The sequence below is a fragment of the Lissotriton helveticus genome, chromosome 5_1 (assembly GCF_964261635.1).
Source record: "Lissotriton helveticus chromosome 5_1, aLisHel1.1, whole genome shotgun sequence".
Taxonomy (NCBI): domain Eukaryota; kingdom Metazoa; phylum Chordata; class Amphibia; order Caudata; family Salamandridae; genus Lissotriton; species Lissotriton helveticus.
In genome coordinates, this window is record NC_136065.1 from 1,877,528,999 (window position 1) to 1,877,543,551 (window position 14,553).

General features: G+C 42.7%; 1 protein-coding gene across 1 annotated transcript; it reads left to right on the forward strand.

The window, feature by feature from the left end:
• The first annotated feature begins 3,019 nt into the window (after positions 1–3,019).
• Positions 3,020–12,500, forward strand: LOC144755930 (glucose-6-phosphatase catalytic subunit 1-like). The gene is made up of 5 exons (XM_078645332.1): positions 3,020–3,322; positions 7,273–7,382; positions 9,165–9,270; positions 10,462–10,577; positions 11,008–12,500. The coding sequence occupies exons 1-5, from the start codon at positions 3,093–3,095 to the stop codon at positions 11,517–11,519; spliced, it is 1,074 nt and encodes a 357-aa protein (XP_078501458.1). The 5' UTR covers positions 3,020–3,092; the 3' UTR covers positions 11,520–12,500.
• Positions 12,501–14,553: the final 2,053 nt, after the last annotated feature.

Sequence of the window (14,553 nt, forward strand, 5' to 3'; positions counted from 1 at the left end):
CAAAATACTTCTAGACCGCCTCCTCGATATGGGAATCTCGGGAGAAGCCCTGGAGTGGTTTAGGTCTTTTCTATCAGACCGAACCTTCCAGGTCTTTGAAGGTACATCGGTCTCTTCGAAGAAGCCTTTGGGATGTGGGGTTCCGCAGGGCTCTGCATTGAGCCCTACGCTCTTTAATGCCTATATGAGACCACTGGCTGGAATAGTACGTCCGCATGGTATTGACATCATCACCTATGCGGATGATACCCAGCTAGTGGTCTCTCTCGCACAGAGGAGCACCCCACTATCGCAGTCCAATTTAACAATCTGTCTCGAGCATGTTAAGAGTTGGATGACTAAATCATGTCTGAAGCTCAACGATGACAAAACTGAGCTGATGCTCCTAGGCCCTCCAACTCTCTCCACTTTGGAGATGTCATGGCCTCTGAGCATGGGCACAGCTCCCACCCCCAGAGATAACATCAAAAGTCTGGGGGTGTGGTTAGACAAATCGCTGACCTTCGACATGCATGCAACTAAAGTCTCTGCGACCTGTTTTGGCCTCCTAAGGATGGTAAAAAAAATCTTACCACTCCTTCCCTTTGAGGCAAGACAGATAGTCATTCAGGGCTTAATTCAATCTCGCCTAGATTTTAACAATGCTCTGTACCTTGGGGCACCGGAATACACCCTACAAAAACTACAACGTACCCAGAATTGTGCTGCTCGCACCCTACTTGGCAGCCCTCGGAGAATCTCAATAAAAACTGGCTTAAGAACACTACACTGGCTCCCCATCAGGGAGAGAGTCAGGTTTAAAGCTTTGTGCATTGCACATCAGGCGTACTGGAAATCAGGCCCAGAGATCAATCACTCGCTGGTATCGCCATATGAACCCTCTAAAGCTCTTCGATCCTCACATGCCTTTCTAGCCCAAATTCCAAGAATCTATAGAGCGAGGGCCGGAGGTCGATCCTTCGTATATAATGCCCCGAAAATTTGGAATACTCTACCACTTCATCTTAGAGCAGAATCTAACCTTCTGAGTTTCCGCAAGAAACTTAAAACTTTTTTGTTTAATTAATAGCTGACCTATTTTTCTTTTTCTGTTTGAGCACTGATGGTAATCTCTCAGCGCCTGGACGCCTCAGGGCAGCTGCTAGCGCTTTATAAATATGTTTTTCATTTCATTTCATTTCATTTCAAGGGCATGTATGTACGTCACATGGCACTTTGAAAAATGCAAAAATTTGCATTTTTCAAGGAATTCGCAACTTACCACCAACTAGAAGTTGGTGGTAATTTGCGATTCCTTAAGGACATTTTGCAAAAATTTTTTGCTTCATACATTGCATTTAAGGAATCGCAAAATTTGCTCGCAAAATTTGCGATTCCTTAAATGCAATTGCAAAATAGGAATCGCAAATTTTGCGATTCCTTGTTTTGCACCAGATTTTGCTTTATACATACCATTTAGCAAATTCACATTCCCAAAGGCCGAAATTCTGTGAATTTCGGCCTTTGCGAATGCAAATTTGCTTGATACATATGGCCCTAGGAGATTGTGCGAAGGATGGCATATTACCCACAGCTGTCTGAGATGGACTAAAGTGCCAGCCAGGAGTCCACCCCTAATGTCAATACTGACAGCTCTACAAGGAAAAATATTTTACACTAAACCAAATTCACCTCCCAGATTTGCGACTAACTATGACCTTGATGTGATGTATAAAGACACCGACTCGTTGAAGAAATCTGTGTTTCTGTGAAAGCCAATTGCTGCTGATGCATAGGGGCATATTACCAACGTTAAGCGATATTTATCGCTAACGATGCTTAGCAACAAATTTTTTAACGCTAAGCATCGTCAGAAATTATCGCAGATAAACCTTGCTATTATCAAGGTTTATCGCAAATGCGATAAAAAACGGCCGCAATGCATGAATATCGCTGAAAAGTCAGCGATATTCATGCATTACCGAGCTAATGCTCTTAGCCATGTTATCCACCTCCCATTGGATAACATGGCTAAGAACTGCTCAGGGCAGGTGTTAGTTTTTGGAGATATTCGCGCTTAGCGCGAATATCTCCAAAAGTTGGTAATAGGAGATAGCGATGTTAGCGACTTTTTACAGTCGCTAACATCTTGGCACGCCCACTTTGCATGTCATTAGTGATAAATATCACTGACATGCAAAGTGGGGCCCAAGATGGTCGCTATTTCCTACTAGCTGTCGCTAACTGGTGTTAGCGACAGCTAGGTAATAGGGAGATAATTTTATCTCCGCTTTCTTGGCTTTTAAAGCCAAAAAAGCGGAGATAAACCCCCTTGATAATATGCCCCTCACTTCTTTGACTATCTGGGCAGAGAAACAAACTGCAGGCTAGAAGTGTGCGCAATTATCATTTTGCCAGCACAATTTTTAGTAGGTGACAAACTGCACAACCTTACGAAGTTGACATTATAATTGGAAAAGTTCTCCAAAGAATGTTTTTGCCGCAGGAATTTTCTTTGCTAAGTGTTTTTTTCTATTACATGGAGGTTTTCCTCAAATCAATTGTTTTTCAAAACTTCCATACCTTTTGAAAACTTCACGAGGATTATAAAGTTTTAAAGAATACTCCACAAATTTTTTCAGTGGAAACGAAACTTATCCTAACTTTGTACACCTGTGCACAGACTTCCTTCCCTCAGCATTCTGTGATCGATAACATGCACTAGGAGACCAAAGCATGTTTATGGCAGGTGCTTTTACAGGTTATTTCACAATCAATAAAAATGCCCTTCACGTGAAACCCGAGAGACAAGGGGTTACTGCGCCACAGGTGCAGCGTGTGGTGAGCAGGTGTTTTTTTCACACAAGGTCGTCTCCGTACGTGTGCGCCACCTACGTCGACGTTCCAGCCTTTGGCTGTTTTCTTCATTCTGTTGAAAGTGTTTTTTTGGGTCCAAAGATCATTGGCCGTGACATCACTGAACGGCAAACAAGAGGTCTGGATGGTATAAAGGGAGCAGCAGTGCAGAGCTGGAGCAGTGCAGGGTCAGCAGAGGCGACAGAGAGATATCGACAGAGCCCCACCAGCCCGAAAGGTCTATCTATAGCGCTAGCATGGAGACCAGCATGGACCTCCTCCACGACTCCGGGGCGCAGATGGTGCAGTACCTCCAGGTGAACTACAAGAGCTCCCAGGACTGGTTCATGTTCGTCTCCTTCGCCGCCGACCTCCGCAACACCTTCTTCGTCTTCTTCCCCATCTGGTTCCACCTGTGCGAGGCGGTGGGCATCAAGCTCATCTGGGTGGCCGTCATCGGCGACTGGCTCAACCTCGTCTTCAAATGGTGAGTACTCTGTCCGCGGGATCATGGAGCTGTTAACTCATCCCAGTTCAGGGCTGGTAGAAGATGTTGGCTTCACAGACGGTTTGACATTCCCCTCCCTTCTTCCTTCATTGCCAGGCTTGCCTGGCAACCCCAGCTGGGGGGTTTCCTTCATTTATAGGTGTGGTTGGCCCTTCCCAACTCTAATTAGGGACAGACCCCACTGAAAATATTTCATTCATAAAGGGTTCAAAATGTATTATATTGTGGAGCTTATAGATATCTCAATCATATACAGAGAATATTTGTGGTTTTATATTTTGAAATATCAACTACAGAAACATCATACTACTAAAATATTGTGGCCAAAATAAAGAAGATAAAAATATAGTGTATAGCTATAGATTTATCATTCTTAACTCCACATCTATGTACCTTGATGCATATATCTTCATAGTACACAGATGTGGAGTTAAGTAAAGTAAACCTAAAACTACTATATATGCATGTCTTGTTGTTTTTTTGGTCCATGTCATTTTGACCATATTATTCAAGCATCATGATATCGTGAAATTAACATTATGGTGGCCTTCCATTTTGTGTCATTTTCCGTTGTTTCATACCACGTCACCATGAACAAAAGGCAGTCTACCTGCTACCGATTCTGACCCGACATCTACCTGAAATAAGTTAACCGAGCCCCGGCGATGGGGAAATTTGGTAGAATCAATACCAACCTAAAAGACTGAACATTTTGAGAACAATATGCATTGTGGATAATATTCCACCACCGTCTCAGGACTCGGCTTCATGCTATGAATTTAGAAACGTAAACTCTGCGAAAAACATGTATGCCTAGTCGCCGGGCAGCCATGACCAATCCTTAAGTCCAGATCTATGAGTGTTTTGTGGGTTCATTTGTGAATTCTTGTATCATTATTTTTTGCTTACAGTAGTCATTGCTCAAAGATTGTGCATTGTTATTGTGAAAGCAAAAGATTATCCTAGATTCCATGTTATTGCGAGATTTGGGTCTTGAGATTAGCCCTTACTTCCAGAGAAGATACATTTTCACTTTTCTTCTACAAAGGCAAGGTTTCAAGAACAAAACTAACCTACAATGGGAGAAGCTTGCATCAGTCCTTTAGTCCATGCTTTTCTAATTCAATGTAAGAAAGTATCGCAGTCGGACATCAGTGAGTACTAGAGGTACCAGCATACATTGTCACTGAAGGATAATTGACTGGAGTGAGGTACTCACTTCCTGTAGCCAGGATGATGGGGAGGAATCCTGAATATGGCTTATTTAAAGTTTAACACTCTTTGTAGAAACATGTCGAACTGTAGTGTAGATTTGTTGAGCAAGGGTCCTCAGGGTTTCTGAGCCCTACTGAGAAGCCTATGGTCTTGGGCAAAGAGTTTTTGCTCTGTATCACCTGCAGGGTTTCTGAGCCCTACTGAGAAGCCTTTGGTCTTGGGCAAATAGTTTTTGCTCTGTATCAGCTGCATTCAATAAGTGTATCTATACTGAACACCATACCGACATGCTTATCGCTAGCTGTTGTGTGCTTTGTGCTACCAGTGCTTTGGAATCAAGCCCTGGGCCATTGCACTAAGGGAGTCTTCTAACCAGATCTATTTTCGTTCTTTCGTTCTGGTCTGTTCTTGAGTGTGGTGGTACTGGGTGTATTATAGACATTTGGCGCCAGGTGTCAATGTCGTGCCCCTGCTCTTGAGGTAAGGCTTTCAGAAGGACAGACTACCTCTTTTATTTGTTTTTTGTGGTACCTCAGTCATAGTTGTATGTCACCACATAGAATAAACATATTGAAAAAAGGAGAATTTCTTGTCAATTTTGTTTGCACTGTAGTGGGAATGAATGTAGGGGTGTTACCTGCCCACCAGATAGGAGGTGTACTAGTCTGTTTTACTCCTTATAACGGGGCAGGTATACACAACAGACAAAAACAGACAGCAACAGACACATCGAACACTGCCGCCTCCGCCCACACCTCTCTAGTGATAAGACCAACTGAGTGACATCCGCAGTCAGATGCCAGACGAGGGCGCTCTACATTTTTTGCTGCCGATCTGAAGAGGGACGTTAAGGTGCAAAACACACCTTTTATTGCACCCGAATTTCCCACAACTAATAATGCACCACAAGCTACTTAAATGCAAAAACAGCAATGGGTTAACATGTAAAACATATTTGTAGGTATTTACTTGCATGATAGAGAAATACTTTTGTACTCTCCTAAGAAATCATTTCACACCCACTATGAAAGATAGGAAGTAAACTACTCCCATTTTAAATCCCTGAGACTCCAGAGGTATTATACGTTTTCACTAGACTTTTACAGCAGTTTAAATATGACATTATTGGGGCTTCATAGTTTTTAGTGGCTCCATGTGCATTGTTGAATATTGTACAGCTGTGTTTGTGTAATGTAAACGGATGTGAAACATTGGCAACTGCAAGTAATCTAATGATCTTATTACACGATAAAGCAACAACTAACTGTTAAACTGACTAGACTTTTAAAGTAGGTGATGGGCTCATCATTCTTTAAGAGATTGCCATCTGATTTGATGTTAAATGCTGACTTTTAAGAAGAAATTGTTCTATAAATCCATCTTCTAAGAAGCAATTGTCCCATAAGAATATTAGAATATTTCTATTCTGAGGCATTTAAAGATCTGTACCGGAGTCCAAATGTAGCCCTTGGTTTAGAATTTTGCAAGATAAGCTTGCTTGCTCCATCAAAAAACAGCTTATTGGTTTCTAAATTTATGAAAAATTTAAATCAATGAAATTGATACCCGAAAGTCCTTTGAAGTAAAGCAGAAAATAGACCACTTTTGAAATATCATATTGTTATTTTTTCAAAATGCAAGGGACTTTAGTCATCTCTATGTCTTTAATAAAAGTTGATCAAGACAATGCAACATACACCTAGGTTCACAGGGGAGAAATGATACAGAGAAAGCAGTACCACGGTTCACGGCTTTATTTAAATCTTAGGGGTACTGCAAGCAACATATTATTGTGAAGGTTTTTTCATTGCATCCAGGTTGGAGCTGACCTGCAATTTCTGCTCTGCAACAAGCCTTAAGCTGTTGGTCATTGAAAGTGAAAAATTGGAAAAATATAAAAATAGCCCAAAGTGTCCCTTGACCATGTGTACGGATCATCGATGAAAACAAAAAATGTGCATCCATCGCGCACAAATGTAATTTGTGGTTGGTACTTTTAGCATCTCGAATTACTACACTACTATCAAGTAGTATTCAAAGTGTATTTGTAGCCCATTGCTTTATGGAGTAGAGTAGGCTGCAAAATGGCCCGTTTATATGGGTCCAGAATCCCTTGAATCAGCCTAGTGGCACAAGTGACAAGTCACTGTAAAGGTTTAATTGATCCCACAGCTTCATCAGAACGTCGACTTACATCTGGGCCACCTCATTGTTTCTTTAAATAGGACATAAGGAGTGTCCCTGTGAATAAATCAAGCCTCTCTCCAGTGCATTATGACAGCAGGATTGGCGGCACAGCGCTTCTTCCCTTTGGGTCTTTGTTGGTGTACCTGACATAGCCAGGCTGACTTCTGTGAAAAGGTTCTTTCCTTTCAGTGCTGCAATCTCAGCCTTTTACACACAGCCCTACACATATGCAAGATAGAAATCTCTGCTTGCTTGGACCAGGGTTACCATGTGTCATGGCCGCTGTAGGACAGAGCTATTACTGTCTCACTGTATCACTGTCCGTCTCCTGCAAACACCTTCTGTTTAATGGGAGCTTCTGGAAGTCAGTGGGTGCTCTAAGGTGGAGCAAGAAAAAAAATCACTGTATGGGAATCTCAACCGATTTAGTTATCTTATTAACTAATACCTGTGTGCATGACAGCTGAAACTCTTGTTGTTTGACTTTAGTCTCTGTCTACCATTAATCCCTCAATTTAAATTTGCAGGATCCTGTTTGGGCAGAGACCGTACTGGTGGGTTCACGACACCGATTATTACAACAACACGTCAGCGCCGGTCATCGAGCAGTACCCGGTCACCTGCGAGACCGGTCCAGGTAAGCACGTGAGTTCTTATGAAAAAATATATAATTTGTATGTAGTTTCTAATCTCTTAGATAACCACTGATCTACAGAGAAAAGGAACAAGGCTTTTGGAAATTATTAATTTGAAAAATTGTTAGGACTGGACTAGACTACTTTATGTAACAAGAGACCCCTACTTGCTTATAAATATACATTTTTTTCTCACAGATAGCTGTGTTCACATGTATTATTTAGTTATCATCCATTATAATTGAATACATATGTTTCAACTACTTCATTAAATGTCTCCTCATGAGAAGTCAACTAAATGTCCACACTTGCACGATTGCTTATTCACTTGAGTCAATGATTACGTATTCGTTACCTGAAACACAGCCTGAAGTGTGGGATTTCAATAAATACATTCGGCCACACAGGAAAATGATGATAGTGACGTAGCTTAGGGATCCTTTGTTTCCAAAAATACACTGTCCAACTCCAAAGTGCAACTATAATCCTTAATCAGCACTAGCGCACCAATGTCCCTGGGATTGAATCTCAGAAATATCTACTCCTCCAGCCCCTTCCAGACCGCTAAGTCACTCATTAATGCTGTGGTCATGACTATGCATGACTACTATAAATTCTTGCTAGCCAGCTACTCACAGTAATCAAAGTCTCTTAACAATCAACGTTCCTGTCCTCAAACTGGTGTCGACACATAAACCCACCGCTTCCTAACTGGCTGGTTGACTGCCTATAAAAACTTACTTCGGTTATCCACAAGACTGTCCCTCAGTAACTCGCTTAACACCTTACCACCGTTCCTCCTCTGAGCCCAGCCAAGCACCATTTTCCAGGCGAACCATGGCCATCTTGTCCTTCTTTCTGATTTATATCCATCAGTCCAGGCTGGGCCTTCCTCTGGCATGCATTCTCTTGTAATGAGCGTGTAGTCTTCACCTTCCTGAGTTCTAGAGTGCCCGCAAAGTTCACCTGTTCTCTCTTAAGTGTCAATAGGGCTGACAATGTGCTGTCCGGACACAACCCGTGCCTGGTAACTTCCATCCCTAAAAGCCAAGCATTTCCATATAAATGTGGGTTATATGTAAAAAATATCTGGTGGCCAATTAGATGTTGTTGTTTTTGCTGTCCTACACCTATCATGACTCTACAATACCATAAAATGTACCCACCTAAGCTGCTAATGTCTTTACTTACAACATGAGTTGGTCTGTCCAACGATTGGATTAGAAACATGAATACCCCTAATAAATACTCAAATTCTCTAGGATGAGTGTGAGCTGTGTTTGACTGTTATTATTATGTCCGTCGGAAATTGAAGGCAAAAAAAATGAAATTTTACCATTATGACCTGAATAATTGTGCCCCTGAAGAGTTTGCGCGCCCTTGTGGGCACCCTTACAAAAAATGCACTGGAGGCCCAATTTAAGCACAATGCACATATTTCATAAAAATTTGCACTAGATTTTATTAATCCTTGTCTGGGTAAGCCCAGTCCCATTGATAAATCAAACAGAAACTGGAGCACCTAGTACGGGTAGCAGAGGAAAAGAAGTATGCATACTCAAAGTAGGATCATCATCCCAGAGAGATCTGACTTTAAGCTTGACCAGCTGATGGTGGGGTTCCAGCCTCTCATCGTTTCCCATAAATTAATGAAGGAACTTCAGTGTAGCTCCTGTGTGACATATGTCAGAGTTTAGTGGTCTTGCTATGATCCTGGATCACAATGATCACATCACCACCCAATGGACCTGGCATTTATAGCATCTCCTGTTTCACTTCCACAGGAAGTCCCTCTGGCCACGCTATGGGAGCCGCTGGAGTTTACTACGTGATGGTGACTTCGCTTCTGTCCATCATGCTGAAGAAGAACCCACCCACGTTCAAGAACTGGTGAGTGATGAAAAGCAAGCGAGGTGGCATGTGGGGCATCTGAAGGGGGTACTTTGAGACTGCAGAGTTCATTAGGGTGACAAAGAGCAGCTAAAAAGATATCACACTATGTCCAAGTCTTGTCTTTACATTTAGTCTAAACACCTTCTATAGAGCAAACAATTTTGGGGCTAAAATTCTCTTTATGCTTTCTCAAAGTCAGGCACCAATCAATCGCTTTGAGGCCATTTTAATCTAGAGCCATTCATCACCACGGGTAACATAAATCAATCATTGATTTTTGTTTTCTCATTACCTGCGTTTTTCCCATCCTGTGTAGGCAGAATATCTCTTATTTAGCTTATTGGTCTGTGGAATATCTGTTCTCTTGATTGAACAAGAGAAGACCTACTGTTTTCAGAGCTGTCCTGCCCATTACAAGTGGAGACATTGTCTTGTAGACCAGTAGATGACAACAAGAGTGGACAACTTCTTGAACAGCGAGGCAGAGACAAAGGGAGACCATCATTTGGCTGACTGAGTGAGCCATGCGGTCTGATGTTAGCAAAGACCCTTTGATGTTATTCACATTTTCTTCCTCCCACTACAGCATACAGCGTGGGGCAGTAGTTAAGCACACTTCAGGCAATGGCTATGAGTGACCACATTCTTCCATTTTACAAGAAGTAGTAACGCACCAAAAGTAGTTCCTTTCAATGTCAGGGATACTATGACATGGTGTATGTTTTAAAACTCACCCCCCCCCAAAAAAAATACAAAACAAGCAATTACTAAGTCAAAGGAAAGCAGCCAGCACTTGAGCTAATGGCTTTGCCAGTGTTTTTTCTTTATTACCTCCTCCTAAAGTACTGGCAATCAAGTTGCTTGTGCTTAGGCAAAGATAAGTCATTTTCCTAAAAACACAGAATCACATGGAATGTTGCTACAGGGATTGTCCTACCCTGTGGTATATGTTTTTCCTGGACATATTCCCTGTTGGTATCCCAAATACACCTGTAATGAGGTTCTCAACAGCTGCTGGCAAACATGGTCATGAGGGGCTTCTCCTGCTACCTTTGCAATCCTTAATGCAAGTTTGAACCTTCCTTACCCTAACTACCCATGTGCTAGTTTATATTCTGTTTGCAAAATTCTGATTACTACATTGCCTAGTACGCTTTAACTTAATGTTTTGCCCTTCTTGTGTTCCAGGTGTCTCCGCAGTGTGGTCTGGACAGGATTCTGGGTGGTTCAGATCTGTGTTTGCTTGTCCAGGATATTCCTCGCGGCTCACTTTCCTCACCAAGTGATCACCGGAGTCATTTCAGGTTAGTATTATGAATGTTCCTCTTCCGCCTTACCTTTGTATACTGGGGTACCACTAATCAGCGTAAGCAGGAGCAAGCAGTGGGGTGAATAGTTTCGCTTGGAATAGCAAACACTATTCCGAAATGCCTTTAGAGACCATAATAATAATCAGGTTGATATGTGTTTGCAAGATCAGACAGTTGTGGCCAGGCACAAAGCAGAAGAGATCCATGATATTCTAGTGCATACGCTTTGGTGTAACGTATTGTGTTACTCAATAGTCTTATGAAGTCTGATTTTTATGATCCTTGGGATTCATTCTGGTATATATGTTAATGTAAGTTTTGCTTTTGGTTATTTTGAGCAAGTGTTCTTCTCTGAGTCTTGCCATTTTCCATAAATATCTTTAAAAATATTCATACCATTTGTTCTTTTCTTTTGCGTTTACAGGGATGGCCGTTGCCGAAGCTTTCCACCACATCCCTTCCATCTACAAGACAAGCTTGAAGAAATACCTCTCCACCACCCTCTTCCTCTTCGTCTTCGCCCTGGGATTCTACCTCATTCTGAAAGCCCTGGGAGTAGACCTTCTCTGGACACTGGAGAAAGCGAAACGCTGGTGCTCCAAGCCTGAGTGGATCCACATTGACACCACCCCCTTCGCTGGCCTGCTCAGGAACCTGGGGATCTTCTGTGGTCTGGGGCTGGCTCTCAACTCACGTATGTACCAGGAGAGCTGCCAAGGGAAGCAAGGGGCACAGGTCACTTTCCGTCTGTACTGCATCGTCTCCTCCCTCATCGTCCTCCACCTCTTCGACTCCTTCAAACCACCGGCCAAGGTGGAGTTGCTGTTCTACGTGTTGTCGTTCTGTAAGAGTGCAGCTGTGCCACTTGTTGTCGTTGGGATCATTCCTTACTGTGTGTCACAGGCTCTGAGCCACCAGGACAAGAAAGCTTTATAGGACGTCTGAAATGTCTACTGTGTAAGACAATGCGTATCACTCCAGCTGAGGTCCAACACTCGGGGACTCACCGGTACAGGGAAGATATCCTCTCCGTTGTGCCACCTGAATGCAGCGTGTACTGCAGGTAGTTGAGAATGTTTGGTGTTGCGTGCTGTCTGGCACTGGGGCCTTTCTCAGGCAGTGCCAGAAGTGCTGGGATCATAGACTCTCTACACTTCACATCTTGAGGTTGAAATTTCAAATGCTGCTGAAGTTTGAAAAAGTGCCAAAGATACATACAAAAGGTTTGGCAAGATTGAAGAATTAAGCCTGAGAACATGCAATATAAACAATTTAATCTTCTCCATAAAGCTGACACCATTCAAACAATATACAGACTTATGAGGTGGTGAAAAAACCAGCAGCCCCTAGTGAGGAGAGAGAGAAACATTATAACCTTGAGCTTATGAGGAAGTGCTACCCAATGAAGCTTTGCCCCCACTTCCTGCTTCACGGAGGCGCATAGTTCATATTGAGCTGAGCGCAGAATCCCAGAATGACATCTGATTGGAAGGAACAATTGGGAATAAAAGTTTGTCCAATGAGCAAACGAACAAATCTGTCAACCAGGTCTAAACCATGAGTTAAATCCTAGCTCCAGCGGTTGTTGATGAGGTGGTCCAGACATTCACTTACATGGGCACCTGCTGGGCTGAGTGGGACGTTGTCCAAGTCAGTGATACTACAAATACCTCCACTGGTGGAACTCTGCAACTGTTTGGTGACTTGAGGGATCCAAGGATAATCCAAGGATTATCGATTAGGTTCATTTTAGTCTGTATTTTTTCCAATATTTATTTTGCCTTTTAAAGGATGTGGACTGTGAACATTGTGAATCTGTAAAGCCACAGTGGATATTGTACAGAAGGTGCTGTATTTACAGCATTTTAATTAACTTATCAAGGCATCATATTTTTCCTAATAAAAACATGAAAATCATGCTCTATCTTATTTAGAGGCTCGGCATCTGAAACATAAAAAGTGTTATCCTTCCATTCCTTATTACTCAAGTCTCATCGCGAAAGTTAGTTCTGACTGGCCAACAGTCACATTGATATGAATCTGATTTGTTGTAATAGCCGTGATGTGATTGGTTGAGAGGTAAAAAGTGTTGTGAACATATTTCATCATCAGTCCGTCTAAGTCACCCTCTTGCAATACACATCCTTTTTTTTCCTCAAAATGTACTTTGTGGTTTGCCGCTGATGTGTCCGACTCCCTACATTCCTTGCTTAGGCACAGATTTAATTAGCTCACGCTTTGCAATTCCTTTATAAATAAATAAAATATAATAGTTCTATATGGAGAAGTTCAAGAGTATAGTCAGAGAAAATTAGCAGAAGGTTGTAGAAGGAGGAGGAGAGAGCTGGATGAAGATTCCCAGGACAGGAGCACAGGCTAAGCGGCAAAAAATGTTGTGTAATCAAATCAGACATAAGGACAGGAGGGAGTCATTTATGGTCTTTAGTGGCAGCATTTGTGACTTTTATTGTCTTCCCAGCTAGTCCTATGCCTGCCTCCTGTGCTACTGACACTGACACATTTCTTATACCCTTTTTTTCTGAGTCTACCATTGGGAAGGCGGTGCACGCTCTTTTTGAAAGGACCTCTCCCACAGAGCGGAGAATGTGACAAAGACCTGGTCTCATGTTGTGCATGAATGTCACAGTGCAATTTCCCTGCAAGCACTCAGGAGTGCAGCGGGTAATGTTCATGGGTTAGGTCTGTTGTGACTGGCAGTATTTGCTGGTCTTTGATTGGGTCAGTGCTTGCTGAGAAGTCACAGTGTAGGGACCAGGAGAGAATGTTCCAGGCAAATTATATGCTCTGTTTTTTCCCTCCACCTTTACTCCCCTTCTTCAAGAAGTCGAGAAATTCATATATGAGGGTTCTTGCAGCTTGGGGTGGGTCTTCAGGGTCAATTGGAGAGGACTCGTCTCCCGAGCCCCCTGAGAGGCAGCACTTGAACGAATCACATTAACAATCAGGAGACTCACTGAGACTCCTGGGTCTCCTACTGTTGCAGAAGCATTGGGTGGATGCTGGGGATAACAAGGAGTCCTGTGGGACCCGGATAGAGAGACTCAGAGCATTAAGTGTGCGATGTAAGTCAAATCACCACCATAGTGCTACCAACCAAGGATTGTGGGAAAGGGACCGGGTGTGACCTCACTTCATGGTGAATGGTGACATGAATCCTGCTCACAGACAGGTACCAAGATGCAGTCTCCAGTCCAGGAATCTGAGGTACGCCTGACTATTGCTACGGCAACAGGAGGGTTAGACCCTCACACTGCCTAACATGATTCCATCACTGCCTCACTGTTTTACAAATCATCCCCTGATGAGGTAAGAACTCCTCTAAGTGCCATGTAAGAGGGTTGAGGTGCCTAAAGCCCAAAGTGACAGAACCATGTCGCCCCTCAAACCAGGGCTGCTGCATACTTAATGGTTCCGAGGATGTAAATTGAGAATCTATCCTGTCCTTAATGAGTGGGATGATCATACTGACTCTCTGAATAACTAAGTTGGGTGAGTTGTTTTACTGATACAACTCTTGATAGCTCCTTATGCATCTAGGACTATTGTATAGATGACTGTATAGAAGACTTGTATGTGAATAGAGGTTTCCTCTTAAGTTTCCTGGGCCAGGCAAAGGAGGCAGAGGAACCAATGACTTCAACAGTGTTAACAGTGAGTTATATTATTGGTGTGGGATGAAGAAACACAAACCACCATCACCAAGAGATGGCACAAATTGTAACAGACGCCTCAGTGGAGTTGAAAGGCTATTTAAACAAGACAGGCATGCACTAGCAAAAGCAATTTTTTACAGCGCCTTACAGGCTAAACACATCCAAATTACACATATAGTATGAATACCTAACAGTCAACTCACCCTTCGCCATCCCATTAGTAATCTTTAACATCCTTAGGCTTCTGTGCCTCTTTTGTCACTGTCCCTTTATTCTTTAAGTGCCTCAATTTCATT